Genomic DNA, 17,035 nt, shown 5'->3' with positions numbered 1-17,035 from the left:
CGGATTCCCCTGGTCCGCACCAGTTCTCAATCAGCTGATAGGCGCCAGCCGGAGGGTTCCCCCAGCGGTCGCCGTAGCTGAGGTGATCCGCGAGAAGGGCCCGACACGCGTCCAGACTGGCCGCCGCTGACCGCGTACCCGGTCCCCTCCAACGGCCCGCCTTCCGCGCCGGCGATGGACACCGCCCCGCGGTCCAAGAGAAAGAGAGCCCCCGCACCAGTGACGCCGTGAGGTGCCACCGGATGAGGACCTCCCGGTGCCGCACACTGAGCCTCCGGCGGCGCGGAGAGGAGGGCGACGGAGGGACTGCTCCCCCAGCCGCGGCACGTGCCCAGCGGTTTTACCACAAATATGAACATCGGCCAATGATATCGGTGAAAGTCAAGTTTATTACCGATAAGCCGATATCAGTAAACGAGGCGAATATCGGCCGCTACCGATGTTCGGCCGATAAATCGGTGCATCCCTACTATTAATATATATATACACATTATATATTACTATTCTGTATACTTGGTGCAGGTGGTGTATTGCATATTATTATTGCTCGGGATTATTATGCGTGCCTAGTGGTGTGCACGCTATCGGAGTGCATGCTGGGAGATTGTGGTGTGTGAGTGAGTGGCTGAGCTACAGATTTTCCGTTCATTTAATTTTCTTATTGTAAATTATATTATTTTCACAGTTTATGGTGAAAGGTTTACAGTAGTTTATAGTTCTGTGCTGTTGTGGGTTTTCTTTTTCCTCATGGGTGTCTTGCCGTTGGCGTGTCAGACACCATGGCCAGCGGGAACTTAACCCCCAAAATCGTGAAGCAGCTTTGATCAGAGAAACTGTTTTAATTTTTTCCACTGATCTTTTTAGCAAATTTCCCCATTGTGGGAAAAATAAAGGACTTCTTAATCTTCAACAAAGTCACTGACCGGCCGCTTCACAAGAACAAGCTCTGATCTCACTGCGTGTGTCGCCCTGAGCAAGTGAGTTGGGGCGTAACCCTGGGGCCTTTGTGTGTGTGCAGATTTTCTCTTGCTACTGGTATTTCACATGATGGCCTGATATGATGATGATTTGAGTGACGTTCGCTATCGCTGGATAACTGTAAAATGTAAAATTTTCATGCACAACACTGTACTGGGAGGGGCTGAAGAGCTGCACGCGGCTGCAGAGCCGCGGATTGCCGAACCTTGCCCTAGACCAAAAGAAAGGCGTTTGACCGCAATGAAAGCAGCACTGAACCCAGCTTCTCCATTACTTTCCACAGGAAGTTGTGACAAGTGCTGGTTTCAAAGCTAAGATCAAGGTGCTGAACAGTGACCTTGAGAGTGTGCTAAAGTTCAACATCAGTCTTAGGGCTCCTTTTAGAATGTGTTGGCCTCAGGCAGGCCTGTGCTCTGTCAGGGATGCTCTACGCACTCTCCATGGAACTTATCCTCCACACAATCATTCCAGCCTTTAGGGTTTGTTTTATTCTGGTTTAATAGGAACATGATTTTATATGCCTACGCAGATCTTTTAGCAGACATCATCTTTTAGCAGACATCATTTAATATTTTAGCTTGGCTTCAGCAGCAAGGAAAAAAAGTGAAGCCGTCGCTGTCGGTGAGTGGCGTGACGGTCTACCAGATGTCCCACAAAACCCTAAGTGGAGAATTGATGAAATAAAGGACCATGGGGTGTTTTTGAAGCTGACAACAAAGTAAAGTTAAATTCGGAGACTGTCACAGAACAAATAGAAAACCGACTAGCAAAATGGAAACGGCTGCTCCCTCAAATGTCTCTCAGAGATAGATAACTGGTTTTAAACAACCTTGTGGCATCCCAACTGTGGCACCGATTACCTTGTGTGGACCCACCTCCAGGCTTCCTTGCTAACATAAAGAAAAAGATGGTGGATTTTGTCTGGGGTGATCTGTACTGGCTGCCACAGGGGGTGCTGTTTTTAGCCAGAGAGGAGGGGGACAGAGCCTCGCCCACCAGGCCATCTTGAGTGTCACTTTCGGACTTCAGTTGATTCAAAATACCTCACAGGTCTGGCAGATTTGTTGAGAAGAGATGTGGCCAGCAGCATCCTTAGGCGTGAAAACAACCTGGGGTTGGATTATGCTCTGATCTTAACTGATTCTAAATTTTAAAAATTAAATGGGTTGCCTCCTTTTCATCAAGGTTTTTTTAAATCGTGGGCCCTTTCTTTTTCCATGAAAGGTGCCCAAAAGCTGACTCTCTGTACTGGTTGTTGAGGGAAACAATAATCCACAGCGCCTGACTCTGAATCTGAACGCAATTTGATGTAAGTTGTTCTATATATTTTTCAATTAGAAGGTTCTTGATGAACAGATATGTTTTGCATGATGTAAATGATGAAGTGGATCAATAATCTGGCTTCAGTTCATCACCTTACATCTGCATCGCCACTTTCCCGTCTCCAAAACGTTTGTATGCATGGGTCAGAATTAGGGCTGAACAATTTGGGGAAATAATCTAATTGCGATTTTTTTTTTTTTCCAAAATATTGCGATTGCGATTTAATATGCAATTTTTTTATTTTATCTTTTTTCCCCCCCAAAAAAAACGTAATGAATGATTTAAATATGACCAACACTATTAGATACATTTACTGTACAATATTCTTTCCCACATTTTATTTAACTGCTCATTACAGAAACAAGAACAACAAATCGGTGTGCATTTAAGTAATTTAATCAAAGTCATTGTAAGTATAAACACAAGCTATGTACTTTTTAAAACCTGTATGCAAAATTTACCATCTTGAGAATTTTTTTTTTTAAATTATAGGTGTCTTACAAGTCAGTAACATTTCCAATGTTGGGAAGGGTACTTTTAAAACTTATTCCGTTAGAGAATACAGAATACATGCCCAAAAATGTATCTGTAACGTATTTCGTTACATTAACTAATCTGAGTAACGTATTCTGAATAATTGGATTACTTCCATGTTGAATTGCATTTTATAAGTGTAGGACTGCGGCGTTGTTGTAGTTAGTGGAGCAGCAGCAGTTTAAGCTCTGTGTCCGCGGATGCGTGGGGCCAGCTGGATGCGCTGGAAGGGCAGCTTGCTGATCAGCATCTCCGTAGATTCCCGTTAATGTCCGGTTGGTCGTGCAGCGGTATGGAGGCCCCGGGCCTCAGCAGGAACACCCCCATGCTGAACACCTCCGTCTTGCAGATGTGCAGGTAGGAGACCGGGGGGCTCTGGAGCCCCACCGCCCGGCTTGCTTTTCCGGGAAGCGATTTTCCGGTCCGCCGCCACCACCGCGGTCACCGACGAGATGAGCTCGCTCTGTGTGTCCGGCCCATCGGCCGAAGACTTTAGGACCCTGTAGGTGATGCAGGCTTGCTTCGCTATCTTCTGGATCAGAGGAGTTTTGTGGTCCCGCGGCATTCTTGCTGCGGGTGAGGAGAGCATCCCAGAGCCCTACTCTCTTTCGGACGTTTTAATCGCGCACGTTGCGATAAGAAAATCGCTCTTTATCATATCGCGATTTTATCGCAAATGCAATTAATCGTTCAGCCCTAGTCAGAATTTGAGTGGGAATACGCAAATTTTCCTATCAAGATGGTTTTTATAAACTCCAACGTTTGCTTGAGAAGTGGCGTACGCACGTTTCAGGCCCAACTTTTTGCATATGCAATGGTTATAAATGAAACCCCTGGTCTGCGATCCTGAGCCCAGGAATGGGGTAAAAGACCGGCCACCCACTCAATGTAGTAAACAAGCTGAAACTGACCCTACACAGAGTTGAAAAGGAAACCTTCTACAGTAGTGGTCTCCCGCCTTTTCGAGCCTAAGATCACTTTTTAAATCCAAACGTAAACTGAGAATTACCACCCTGTAATCTTTCAAGAAACAAACTTATTATTAATATTGATTATTTTAGCATTTTCTGTTAAAGGCTGAATTTACGAGCATAAATGTACACCAAGAAAGACAGATATGCAACTGTATCTATTCAATGAACAATATTCACATTAATATCAATTCATATTTACAGCATCTGTTCAGTGCACAATATTTAGCTTCAGTTCAACTCTGCAGCATTTTACATTACCTTTGACTTGAATATGGCATATGTGACCAATTAATTGTGTGAAAGTAGTGCCATGTACTAAAATTAATACAAATACTATACAGTTTGAAGCCTTGCATATTCTGCTCCTGCAAATATTTCACAATAAAATCTCCTTGTTAAACAAAAAAGGATTCCGTCATCAAAAACGCTGGGGTGCTTTTATTTATCAAACGCTTACAGAAAAGTTGCGCAACTTGTGTTTGTAACAATTTCAACAAATAAACATTAAAACTCAACCGAAACATATTTACAACACTTCCCGAACCCGTTTCAAAGTAGAAGCACTCCAGCGTTTCACTTTCTGAATCCATTTATCTGTTCTAAAGTTTTAACGGGGCTTTGACTTTTATCGACAGACCGGAAGATGTGCGTCTTCATACCGTAATGCAGTAGATAAACTAGCAACTCCGCCGCCAAAAGCGCACACGCTGCTGTGTAAACAACCGACACACAGCTAATCTGCAGCGAAACCGCCGCCAGTGAGTCAGGAGAGTTCGGGGATCGACAGTAAAGACTGCAAGATCAACAGCCCACAGTGTAGGGTTTTAAATAAACCTCCCCTCAATAAAACAGACTGGCGACCTCTTGACATTCTACGCCTACATTTTGACTTTGATCCACCTCAAAATAGGTCAGGGAAGCATTTAGAAGCTGGTGAGATCATGCTGTGACACTTGAGCCTTTACATTGAACACAACAGCGTGCATTACGATGAAACGCCAACACACAGGAAGTGGTTCTAACGTCACTGCAAATGCTCCGGTCTGCCTCAAAATGGACATGTACAATGAGAGTCACCTTGTGAACACAAGGACAATATTTGGTGAGGCAGAATAGCTCAACAGCATCACCTAGTGGAATCAGCGAGTTGACGCCATCAAGAATGTCTCCTGCATCTGATGACCGAAATACCAACTCCAAGTGACCATATCTGTGTGTCCAGACATTATTCGAGCCAACAATACCACATGCACATTAGCCTTTCTTTTCTTTTGTCTAATGATTAATCCATCACAATATAAGAAACCCTTATTGACCTGTTAATTCCACAATTCTGACCCTGTAACCAATTTCTGTGCTTGGATTTGAGCCACCAACCTTCTGGTTGGAGGACAACTGCTCTACACCCTCAGCCCCACCCAGCCTCCAAACACACCACCATTGACTGCGAATATGTGGCTGGTCTTCTAAAGCTGTATCCAAGCATAACAACAGGACTTTCAGCTGTGTTTACCAGAGAGATCGTCAATGCGCTATCATGAGATCGGTGATAGGCCTGGTCGCGTGTACCTCAAAGGGCAGTTAGCCAATCAGAGGAAGGGCTCATAAATAATTAATGAGGCAGGCGAAAAACAGCCTGTTCTGTCTGGAGGGCCAGAGAGAGGCAGAAGAGTGGACATGGAAATAAATATTGCAGCAGTTTTTTTTTAATTAAACCACCGATATATCCTCTTCGGGGTACCAATACCTCAAATTAAATCACAGATAGGTGTAAAATATGGGCCCTTTAAAGATTTTTGTGCAGCATGCATATCATCCTCTTCCAGGTTTCCTAACAATGCCCCCTAATAATTCCCAACGGTCTGTAATTTATTCAAACCACATGAAACCAAAACAATCTGAATAGCATGGTTAACCGGGACCACAGTATTTTTACTTTCTACTTCTTTGTTTTCTCTCTCCCCTTTGTCTGTGTTGTCTGTGTTTTGGTGGCCATGGCTACTCTCTCCCACCTGCTGCAGCCTGCTTACCTGCCTCCCCCATGGACCAGGCTTCGTGATTGGCTATTTTTGTTAGAAATCAACCACCTCTGTTTTCACTAAAACCGAGTTGTCTGAGTCTGTGTTTGGGTCAAGCTTTTGCAATATCTTCATACTACTTTTTTCTTAAGGTGATTATAACCCCAGTTCAAACTCTAACAGCCAGTGTTATTGGTATTTAGGCATACGTTCAGGACTACTGTAGAGTTGCTGTACAACTACTGCTGAATCCATTTTCTGGCTGTGAACTATAAAGCAATCTTTAAACCATGAAAATTGTTAATCATTTAATTTGGTAACCATGGTAAGACATATGCACATTAGCAAAGGAGCAAGAGGCTCAAACAGAAAGTGAAAAGCAATTCCAACTCTGTACATACACACATATTCCATTTATAGTCAAATTAAAATAATAATGTTCATCCGTTTTTTGATAAGCTCTTTATGATACCAGACACGATAAGGTTCAGTTAAGAGTTACATGTTCATGGAATTCGCCATGGGAGTCCATGCTGATGATACAGGGTGACCTCTTCAAAACTGTCCAATCAAATAGCCACTTGTAAGCCCATGCCATTTCATGTTTAACTGTTTCATCTAGGTCTATGTGAACATGAGCCAGATTCTTCTGGACCAAATGAATCAAATTAAAAGAGTGAATGTTACCTGATGGCTCTTCTTGTCTTTCAGTTTCTGGATCTCTTTGCTGAGGACCTGGGTCTTCATGTGGTTCTCTCTCAGGGTGGACTTTCTGTCTGAGTTGTGCCCAGTCGTCCGCTCTGAAATGGTTAAGCAACAAAAAGAGAAAAATGGTAATGGATGAGGACAGAGAAATGTGGGTCCAGAGGAGGCAGCGTACATGATAAAGCGTTATCGCTGTACCACTATTGAGAGGCACAGCAAGTTTTATTTAAGGTGACTCTATTTGGTTACAGCTGAAAACACAGATGTAGCTTTAATTATTACTGCATCTTAATAAAAGACTTACCGAGTGCTTTGAGTGTGTCACTGGGAATATTGTTCCCTGCCACCTCCAGCTGAACGATCCTCTTGTTTTTCTGCAAAGCCTCTAGCAATATTCTGCCACCCAGCAGACCAATGTTGTTCCATCTCAGGTCTGTCAACAGATAGTAATAGTGATCTAACTTTAAATAAGAGTGGACCACCATTCGATCATAAATACTGTATTCATGTACATCAGAACAGTAACAATGTCAGACTGACCCCAAATAGAAAAAACGAATTGAGAAAGCACAAAGTATACTTGAGATCAAATATATTCACAACTATAAGAAAAGGTCAGGTGTGAAAATATTCCTGCAAGAAACCAATCCCAGCAGTCAGACAGGGTACACCCTCAACCATGACAAGTGGATGACCATTCAAGATCACAAAGAGAGTGTAAATGCAAACTCCAAAAAAATGCTTTAGCCAGCCAGCAGATTCATACCAGAGGCAATAATGGTAATCAATGTACCACTGTATTGCCCTGTTTAGTAACTTTAATTAAAAAAGTTTTTTTAACTGAAATCCAGGATGAGAATAGTCTAGAGCAGAGGTCTTCAACAGGGGGTCCGTGACCCCTAGGGGGTCCGCGGAGGTACTGCAGGGGGGTCACGAAATTTTTGGTTGATGCATTTATTTTTTTATAATTTTTATTATTTTTGATTCATTTTCTAACAATTTTTTTCCACAAATTTAAATTTCTTTAAATACATATTAACATGCATCCAACATATTGTGAGGCTAATATGACCCTCTGCCGGACCACCTCCATCCGTCAAAGGTTAGATAAGTTGTGTGTGTGCAATGTACACAGTTCATGAGATGACATTGCATTGCTTTTCTTTTTCTAATTTATGTATTTGTATTATAAATAAGCCCAATTATTTTTTTTATAAATCATGCAACTTAATATAGTGCACTGTCTTGTGAAAGTGAAAGGGTGTTGTTCGATGTCAGTGTAAATCACCTAAGACTTCCAGTGTGGTGTTGTGTTTGAGAGCCAGAGCAAGCTCAGATGCTCCGTGGTGGTTGATCTGATTGTTGCGCAGGTCCAGCTGCGTCAGCATGCTGTTGGAGGCCAAACCCTGACAAAAGGATAAGAAGGCCTCATCCCACACCCCCAACGCATTCCACTCCAACACAAGCCTGCAAAAAATATTTCAAGTCTTTAAAGTGGAGGGTACTTTATCGCTGAAACACAAGTTTCCATAATCTGGTTTATGTCGTGATTAAAAATCCTTTCTCAGATGATACGAGATACTTATTTGTTGACTGCTCCACACACAGTCAGCACGGACACCCGATACTAACTACTACCAAGTGTTTGCTTCTAACCTGACGGTGTTTGAGAAACAGTGTCATGACAGCCGTGGGATTAAAGTCAGCGGGTTTTTGCGCTGTTCCCACCGCAGTTAGCATGGTGGCTAGCCCGCTAGCCCCGTTATGAAAGTTCGTTATAACCATATGTGACCGTATACACATGCTGTAAGTGCTCTAACCAGCCACCGTCAGCCGGACAACGCCGCTTAACACACTTGTCACATTAATCATAGAGTCGTAGTTGTGATTTTGGTTTATGTGATTTAGGGAATGGAACAGGAAGTTTGAGGTCCCGAAATGCTGGCGTTAGCGGACCAATCACAGCCAAGGGCTATCCGTGGGCTCTCAGCCATGCCGACGTGTAGTTCGAAAAATCAGAGCTGTCCGAAAAGCTCTCCGTGGCGCCCCGGAGAGGCCCGGAGAGGGCGTTCCACGGCAAAGAAGGTGGTCCTATCTGTCCGTGTCCGTCAAAACGGATTAGCATAAATTGGCCTTAAGGCCGGCGCATGCTTCTGCAACTGCGTCGGCGGCTTTTCACGCAGCTGTGTCGCAGGACTCTTTGTCATTCATGCTTCCCCAAGCTTCCCCAAGCGCTGCGCGTCTTATAAAGCAATTCCCCGCCAGAACACTAGGCAGAGTAATGTTTTTTGTCGAAGACGACCTTCGAGACGCCTTCTTTCTTCTTCGTCGATTTATTTACATAGCCACTGCGGCTCCTCGTAGCCTTTTTCTGGTGGACAAATCCTCCAGTCAGTGACGGGTTATCTAAGTGATCATACTTTCGGATTTCTTCTGCCGACCGCTCTTCTATTTGGTCCATATTCGTTCTTCTAAATCTTCTGTTGTTTCTGCCGGTATTATGTGGCATGAAACCGGAAATGCGACTCCGGAAAGGATGTAGTTAGCAGACCAATCACATCCCTTGCGGGCTGCGGGAAGCTTGCGGAGCTTTACCGTCTAGTTAGAAAAATTGGGCGAAGCACGTAAGCACGTAAGAAGAGATACATAAGCACGTAAGGGAGCCGGAAGGGCTCTTGCGCTTGCGGACCATCCGTTAGCTGAAGTTAAGGCCAATTTATGCTTCTCCGTTTTGATGGACACGGACAGATAGGACCGCCTTCTTTGCCTTCGGGCCTCTCCGGGGCTCCACGGAGAGCTTTTCGGACAGCTCTGATTTTTCTAACTGCACGTCGGCATGGCGGAGAGCCCACGGATAGCCCTTGGCTGTGATTGGTCCGCTAACGCCAGCATTTCGGGACCTCAAACTTCCTGTTCCATTCCCTAAATCACAATAAACCAAAATCACAACTACGACTCTATGATTAATGTGACAAGTGTGTTAAGCCAGCGGCGTTGTCCAGCTGACGGTGGCTGGTTAGAGCACTTACAGCATGTGTGTACGGTCACATACGGTTATAACAAACTTTCATAACGGGGCTAGCGGGCTAGCCACCATGCTAACTGCGGTGAGAACAGCGCAAAAACCTGCTGACTTTAATCCCACGGCTGTCATGACACTGTTTCTCAAACACCGTCAGGTTAGAAGCAAACACTTGGTAGTAGTTAGTATCGGGTGTCCGTGCTGACTGTGTGTGGAGGCTGGGGGGGAAGCTAGCTGCCTCAGTGTAGCCTCAAGCTTTTGCATTAGCAACGCAGTTTGGAAACAAGACCGGGGAACCGCTGCGCTAAGACACGATAACATAAGCATTTTGACCCGCTGGGTGTCACTTTATTTCAGCAAAAACTGTCGCGTCATCAACATCCTTTTTCTGTTAGTTGCCATCGTTCACTGTGTGTGAGGAGCCGGGAGGACGTAAATAAACCAGCGTGGACTTCTTCTATATACCTCATGAGGTAGGCTTCTCTAAGCTCGACTTTCGTTGCGCCAACTACTGTTCTGGCGGTGAATTGTTTTCACAACAAAAAGGCTCGTAGAACTATAAATCAAAAAGTGTCCGTCCGATCTGTCCGTGCGTCCGTCCGTAACGGACTCGGAGAAGCATATATCGGCCCTTAGCCAGCCCTCGCTAGCCCCTACGGAGCCACCGAACGTAACCTCCGCTAGCAGCCTCTCAACTTGTCAAAGGCAGCTGGGAGCTCAGGGCGGCTGGGTGACTGTCCAGAGTCCCTATGCCTAATCGTCGCCAGATCCACGGCCGAGGCTGCATCGGAAATCATAGATCGTTATCGTAATGGCAATGTTACAACAAGACTGCTTGATATACAATATGTATACTCAGATAACATTACTGATAATAATCTGTCAATTAATTGACCTTCCATTATGCTATAAACTACTTAATAAAATAATTATAATGTAAAATCATAAGAGTAATAATAAACCAATATAATACTGTTGCTATCACCATGATTATGTTTGTAATATTTATTATTATTTGCCACATTATTTTATTATACATCCTATAAAATAATAATTACCATTGTAAAAATTAACATGTATCCCTACTGCGTCGAGGTGTGATGCCAGACTGGGCGAACAGCGAGACGAGATTTTTCAAGCTTGAACTGCCCACTCAAGGTCAGGACTTTATGCCGCTACAAAACCTTATTTACTATGAGCCATTCAGAGGTGGAGTTGCTTGTGTGGTTCAGACCATTGACCTGCTGCATTTTCTAGTTAAGTGCAGAATTTATGACTGCATCAAAGATGGCAAGTCATATAGGTCCTCAAGAAGCAAAGCAGCCGCAGGCAATCACACTACCACAAATGCATTTGACTGTTGGTATGTTCTTATTGTGGAATGCTGGGTTGTCTTTAGATGTAACAGGAGCCCAAGTTTTGACTCAACTGTCCACATGATATTATATTTGGCAAATGTGAGATAAATGGTAAATGGCCTTGTATTTATATAGCGCTTTCCTAGTCTTGATGACCACTCAAAGCGCTTTACAGTACAGTTTTACATTCACCCATTCACACACACATTCATACAGTGCATCTATTTGGGTTAGGGTTAGGGTTATTTTCCGTTTCAAGAATTGATCCCGTTACTTTAATTGGATTGGATTTGACTGCAATATTGTTTACACCCAAAAGTGTTTTGTAAACTCAAAACACTTCACCCATCGGCATAGAGGTGAGCAGATAATGAGGGAATTTTCATTTTTTGGTGAATTATCCCATTAATTACATTGTTTAGTGACTAAATTGAAGATCAGATAACCTTTGATGACTTATAAATATAAAAAACCAGGTCATTCCAAAGGGTTTACCATTTTCTCTTGACACTAAAAATAAACGTGTTGCGACACAGAAACAGAACATTTTCAGAAATGTATCTGTATCATTCTTACCTGCGCAGGGTCTTGTTGCATGCCAATAACGTTCCCAACAACTCCACCCCTGCTGATTTCAGGTTATTTCCCTGTGGATGAAAGTTTTCATGATGTGAAAATCCATTAGTGTCTGAGAGAGCAATACGTCTAATTTGGCAAGTGGTACCTTCAAATCCAGGATTTTCAAAGTTGTGTTGCCACACAGTCCAGTCAAGAGTACTTTTGCACCTGAGTCACAAACATAGCAGACTCATAAATACACATAAAATCTTATGTGCAGAGCTGAAACACCAATTAATGAAAGTACTGTATATTAACAAGTTCTACGTTTGTATCCAAAGTCCAATATGCTGTAGCCTACTACTGAGCCACAGAGCTCCACTGTTTCCGGGTCACACTTTTGTACTGGGCGACATGTTCTGTCATCACTATGTAGTTAACTGTTCTGGTGCAGGAAAATACACCAGAGCACCAAATGTGATGACAATAGCCCCCAACATATATCCTCTGGTTTGAGTAAATAGTCTGTATCTATATAGTGGTTTTCTGGTCTCGGTGATCACTCAAAGAACTATACAGTTTGGTCATCCACCCATTCACACACAACTCATAAAGTGCATTTATGTGTAGCACTTTGTCTATATCTGTTTTCAGATATGATCTACGGGTAAAGTCCGGAGAATTGGGACCGGGGTTTACTCAGTTTGCGTTTCACACATGCACAACCCAGCGAGAGGTTATCTGCCAGTACACATTCACAACAGCAATGAATCATCTGGATTATTCAGCGGAGAGGAAGTGCATTAAACAGATGCAGAAAGTAACGTATTAACTCTGCTGCTGAGATAACGTGATCAGGTTGACCGAATTTATTTTGTCAAAACATTCCTCCGTTATCAGTAGTAGATGACGCTTCTAAAGGCCTCTGTATGCTTCTCCGAGTCCGTTGCGGACTGACGGACGGACGGCGCAGACGGACCCTTTTTGATTTATGCTTCTGCGGTGCCTGGGTGCTGAAATCAATTCACCGCCAGACCACCAGGTGGCGCAACGGAAGACGAGCTTAGAGAAGCCTACCTCGTAACGTAGTTATAAGTAGAAGAAGTCCACGTTTGTTCATCTCGCATGAATAATGCGGGGGGTGTGGCTGGCTTGAAAGCGTCTGCGCAGAGAACGTCCTGCTGTGTTGTGCATGTGTGAAGGGCAAAATCCAGGTAAAGTCCAGACCAAATTCTCCGGACTTTGCCCGCAACTCATGTCTGAAAACGGCCATAATAAGAACAAAACCCTAGCTTTATCCATTAAAAGGCAATTGATTTGCAGAGAGCTACTTCAGGAAAACTCGGGCAGGTTTTAGTGAAAGGTCACAAACAGCACTAAGTTATCACACTGCATTCATTCCACAGCACCAATCATTGTAATCAACATGGAAATACAAAAGATGTATCAAGCATATATTTGTCTATTTTTTTGCATAATAATTTGCACATGCTTCTATACTAAACAATTACTTATGTAATATATCAGCCATCATACACATGGTCTGTCTGTCTCTCACACACCTTCCTCACTGAGCATGCAATCACTTAGCGACACATCTGTCAAGGTGATTTCATTTTGGAAGGCCCTGGCCAGCACAGAGCACGTATCCAAAGACAGGCATTGTCCACTCAGGTCCAATCTGGAGCTGTGAGCAGCCCTGCTCTCCTGGATTTGAGCTACAACACTCTCCTGGGGCTTCACACCTCCCTCCTTACACAGGCTCAGGTACGTCTGCCTGAAATCCTGCATTCTGCATCACCAGTCTCTCCTTATATCTGAGATGCAAATTCCATCCTCACATCTTCTTTCTTTCCATTGTGACTTGACCCGTTGACAGTCTAGATCTGAAAGGATCCGATGATTAATGAATCAACAGAAATTTAATCACCAGCAGTTTTGATCATATAGTCATTCTTGAAGTCATTTTTACACAATTAGTCCAACATTGTTTTGGCTTTCAACATGAGGGGGGTTCTGCTTTCTTCCTCTTGCAAATTTAAACTTATGAAATCAGCCTAGCTTGTGGTAAAATTACCTTTGGGTCAAGACAATCATGATGCAAAATGCTCACCAACAGAAGAATCAAAAAGAAATGGACATCTGAACTGATACAGAAAATAATTGTTTGCAGCAGCTGTAACTGAACCAGTCTTCTGAAGATTTATTTTTTTCTTTCTGTTTCTTTATTAGACCCTGTGAAAACTACATGAAAGAACGAAGGTTTCAGATATAGATCTCTCCATAATTTTCTGAAAGTCTTTCAAGCTAATGTCTGTCGTTAAACATATTAGCACAACAGAAATTTGCAAGAGTTGTTTACACTACTAAGAAAATTAAGGGAACACTTCAATCACACATCAGGTCTTGAGGAACGAATTAACCAAGTTGAAATTTTTAACTGATGTACATTGTTGATTGGTTGATAACAAAATGACATAACAACGGTCAATGGAAACAAAAATCATCAAACCATTGAGGGCTGGATTCAAAACCACACCTGAAATCAAAGTAAACAAATTTTTGCACAGGTTGATCCAACTGGCATGAATTTCATCAGTGTCTGTGTATGGCCTCCGCTAACCTGTTTGCACTCCCGACAACGTCTGGGAATGCACCCGATGAGTCAGCAGATGTTGTTCAGTCGGATCTCCTCCCAGACCTGGATCAGGGCATCAGTTAGCTCCTAGACAGTCTGTGGCTGTACGTGTCAGTGTTGGAAACACGATACATAGGTGCTCAATTGGATTTAGGTCAGGGGAACATGGGAAGTCTGTCGGACCCTCCAAGGATATGCCTCCCCAGACCATCACTGACCCCTACCAAACCGTTCATTCTGGAAAATGTAACAAGAATCATAACGTTCACACAGCATCTCCGGATTCTTTCATGAACCAGCTCTCAGAGAATAGGGCGCAGAGACAGATGATTTGAGGGCAGTCATGCAGGCAGCAGCTTGCATCAATGCAGTGATTGAACAAAACCGATTCATGTTTTTTGGTATGCTCATTGTTTTAGCGTTTTCCCACCACTGAATATTTATAACAACCGCTGTTTCAGGACCAGCACAGACGCACAACAAAGGTCCAGTCGTGCTGTATGTGTCAGAATCTCTGTCGGAGTCTGTTTCCTCCTCACTCCCCCACTGACCTACACTCACTTTACACTTAAACAATAAACTCCATCACTAATTTCTATATCGTCTAACATTTCCTTGAAATATTGGGATATCATTTTGAGGCTATATTGCCTAACCCAGACATGGACAAAGTACGGCTATTTTAAACTAACAATTTAGTAGCACTCGAATGGCACTTACTTATAGCACTTTGTAGTTTTGCTTTATTTTTTAAGAAATTGTACTTTCTTGCTTCTTGTGTTTCTGGGTTTGTACCCTCGGGGTTGAATGCACTTATTGTAAGTCGCTTTGGATAAAAGCGTCAGCTAAGTTAAATTTGACAGGGAGTGTGGTGTATAGGGCTCGAGAGGGCACATGATCTCCATTCACTTTTTCGCGTTGCCCTGTGAGCCCTTCTGTAAAATGAGCGGATAAAGGAAATGAAAAGTGGACAATGAGTGCCGAGTGTTTAACACGGTGTGGACAACAAAATAATACAGCCAATCGAAGGCTGTATGCCTGATATGCCGATAAACTGTCGCAGTTTTCAAGGATTACAACATCAGCTGTCACTTTGCTACGAAGCATGCTAACTACGCTAGAAAGCAGTCAATGCAAGAATGGGCGGCTACGGCTCAGAGGTTGGCTGAGTATTTGATAAATTGCCTTGTAAATAAAGGCTTTAATACTTGTTAAAGGCCAAATCCTTTCATGTAATGATTTTCCATGTTATTTATATTAGTTCACAAAAATACTCCATCCATCTGGTCCTGGTCCTGGCCCTCTGTCAAATTTTAGAACCCATTGTAGCCAGCGAGTCAAAAAGTTTGCCCACCCCTGGCCTAACCCTAATCCAAAGTAATTTTGACTAGACATACTTTCACTGTGACATGTAAGAATTTTCATATAAGATTTATACAACATAATTCTAAGTATTTAAAACAATATCTTTATTTATGTTTTAACAACTCAAAACTCAAATTTTCAACATATGTTATTACATAGTGAGATTAATACTACTTTTGTATGTTATTTCATTATAGAAATCTAAAATTCAGTAGAACTATGTTATACTATACTATAATCTTATATTCCAGTTTCTGATGTACACAATTAAATTATGACTAGTCATAAATACAACACCATGCTGACTAGTTCAAACTTAATTAAGGTATCTTGAATTTAGATACATTTAAGAAATCTTAAATTTGAATTATGGCAAATCCAAATTTTATATACTACTCAAATAAATTATCGGAACACTTAATCATCACAGTATAACACCAAGTCAGTTAAATTTAAGGGATATCAATGTATCCATTTAGGAAGCACAAGTGTGGTGAACGTTATGCTGCCTCTAACATCATCCAGCATGACCGGTTTGGCGGTGGGTCAGTGATGGTCTGGGGAAGCATATCCTAGGAGGGTTACACAGACCTCCATGTCATAACTGCTGTTAGATACCGGGAGGAAATCCTCAGAGAGATTGCCAGATCTGAAGCTGGGCCCTGGGTTCCTCCTGGTGCAGGACAATTCCCGGCTTTATGTGGCCAGAGTTTGTAGGCAGTTCCTTGATGACAAGGGCATTGAAGCCATTGACTGGCCCTTTCGATCCCCTGACCTAAATCCAATTGAGCACCTATGGGACATTATGTATCGTGCATTCGATGCCGCCAAGTACCGCCACAGACTATGCAGGAGCTCACTGAGTTGGGTGTGCATACAGGCACATGGGGACCATACACTGTACTGAATAACATTATGAGTTGCTGAGATAAAAGTCACACAAGTTGGATCACCCTGTGATTTTAGTGTTTTTCTTAGATTTTTCGGTATGATTTTGAATCCAGCCCTCAATGGATTAAGGATTTTGGTTTCCATTGACCGTTGTTACATAATGATGTTCTCAACAAATTATAGAATATACAGCCGTAAAGATTTCTAACTTAAATAATCGTTTCATCAAGATCTGATGTGTTTTTTTAAGCAGTTATAATTAAATGCAGTGTCTGTCATACATGTAAACACAGCATTGAACCAAAGTAACTGCTGGTAAGGTTACAATTTTACTTTTTATACGATTAATCAAAAAAATTATCGACAGATTAATCAAAATAATCGCTAGTTGCAGCCCTATTACTCTTCTGATTCCCTGTGCCCTGAATCCAAAGGGAAGTCTCTCCACTACATGTAGAGAACCACAGGTTATAACCATATACTCTATACATTATATACAGTCTATTAACATCAGTTAGTGGGTAGAAGTGGATAAAAGATTATGGCAATAGGACCAGAGTTTAACAGCCGTAATCAGGAGTTTTTTGACAAAATCGTTTTGGGTTAGGAGCAGCTGACACACTGCCTGTACTTCCTGATTAACTCTCTGTTTAACCAAAACATCCTAGATC

At 42.6% G+C, this 17,035-nt stretch overlaps 1 protein-coding gene across 6 annotated transcripts in view; it reads right to left on the bottom strand.

The window, feature by feature from the left end:
- lrrc45 (leucine rich repeat containing 45) overlaps positions 1–17,035 on the bottom strand; it is a 44,467-nt gene that overhangs the window by 26,761 nt on the left and 671 nt on the right. For 5 of the 6 annotated variants that reach the window (XM_053413890.1, XM_053413892.1, XM_053413893.1 and 2 more), the window contains exons 2-7: positions 13,033–13,356; positions 11,637–11,698; positions 11,489–11,559; positions 7,821–7,999; positions 6,837–6,965; positions 6,515–6,627 (exon numbers count right to left, since the gene is read on the bottom strand). In XM_053413890.1, the coding sequence (XP_053269865.1) occupies positions 6,515–6,627; positions 6,837–6,965; positions 7,821–7,999; positions 11,489–11,559; positions 11,637–11,698; positions 13,033–13,261 (783 nt within the window). In that variant the 5' untranslated portion in view covers positions 13,262–13,356. Of the gene's footprint in view, positions 1–6,514; positions 6,628–6,836; positions 6,966–7,820; positions 8,000–11,488; positions 11,560–11,636; positions 11,699–13,032; positions 13,357–14,093; positions 14,172–17,035 lie in introns of all 6 variants that reach the window. The other variant, XM_053413891.1, reaches the window with a different exon arrangement.

The sequence above is a fragment of the Pleuronectes platessa genome, chromosome 21, assembly GCF_947347685.1.
Source record: "Pleuronectes platessa chromosome 21, fPlePla1.1, whole genome shotgun sequence".
Lineage (NCBI taxonomy): Eukaryota > Metazoa > Chordata > Actinopteri > Pleuronectiformes > Pleuronectidae > Pleuronectes > Pleuronectes platessa.
This window is presented reverse-complemented; position numbering and strand designations above follow the sequence as displayed.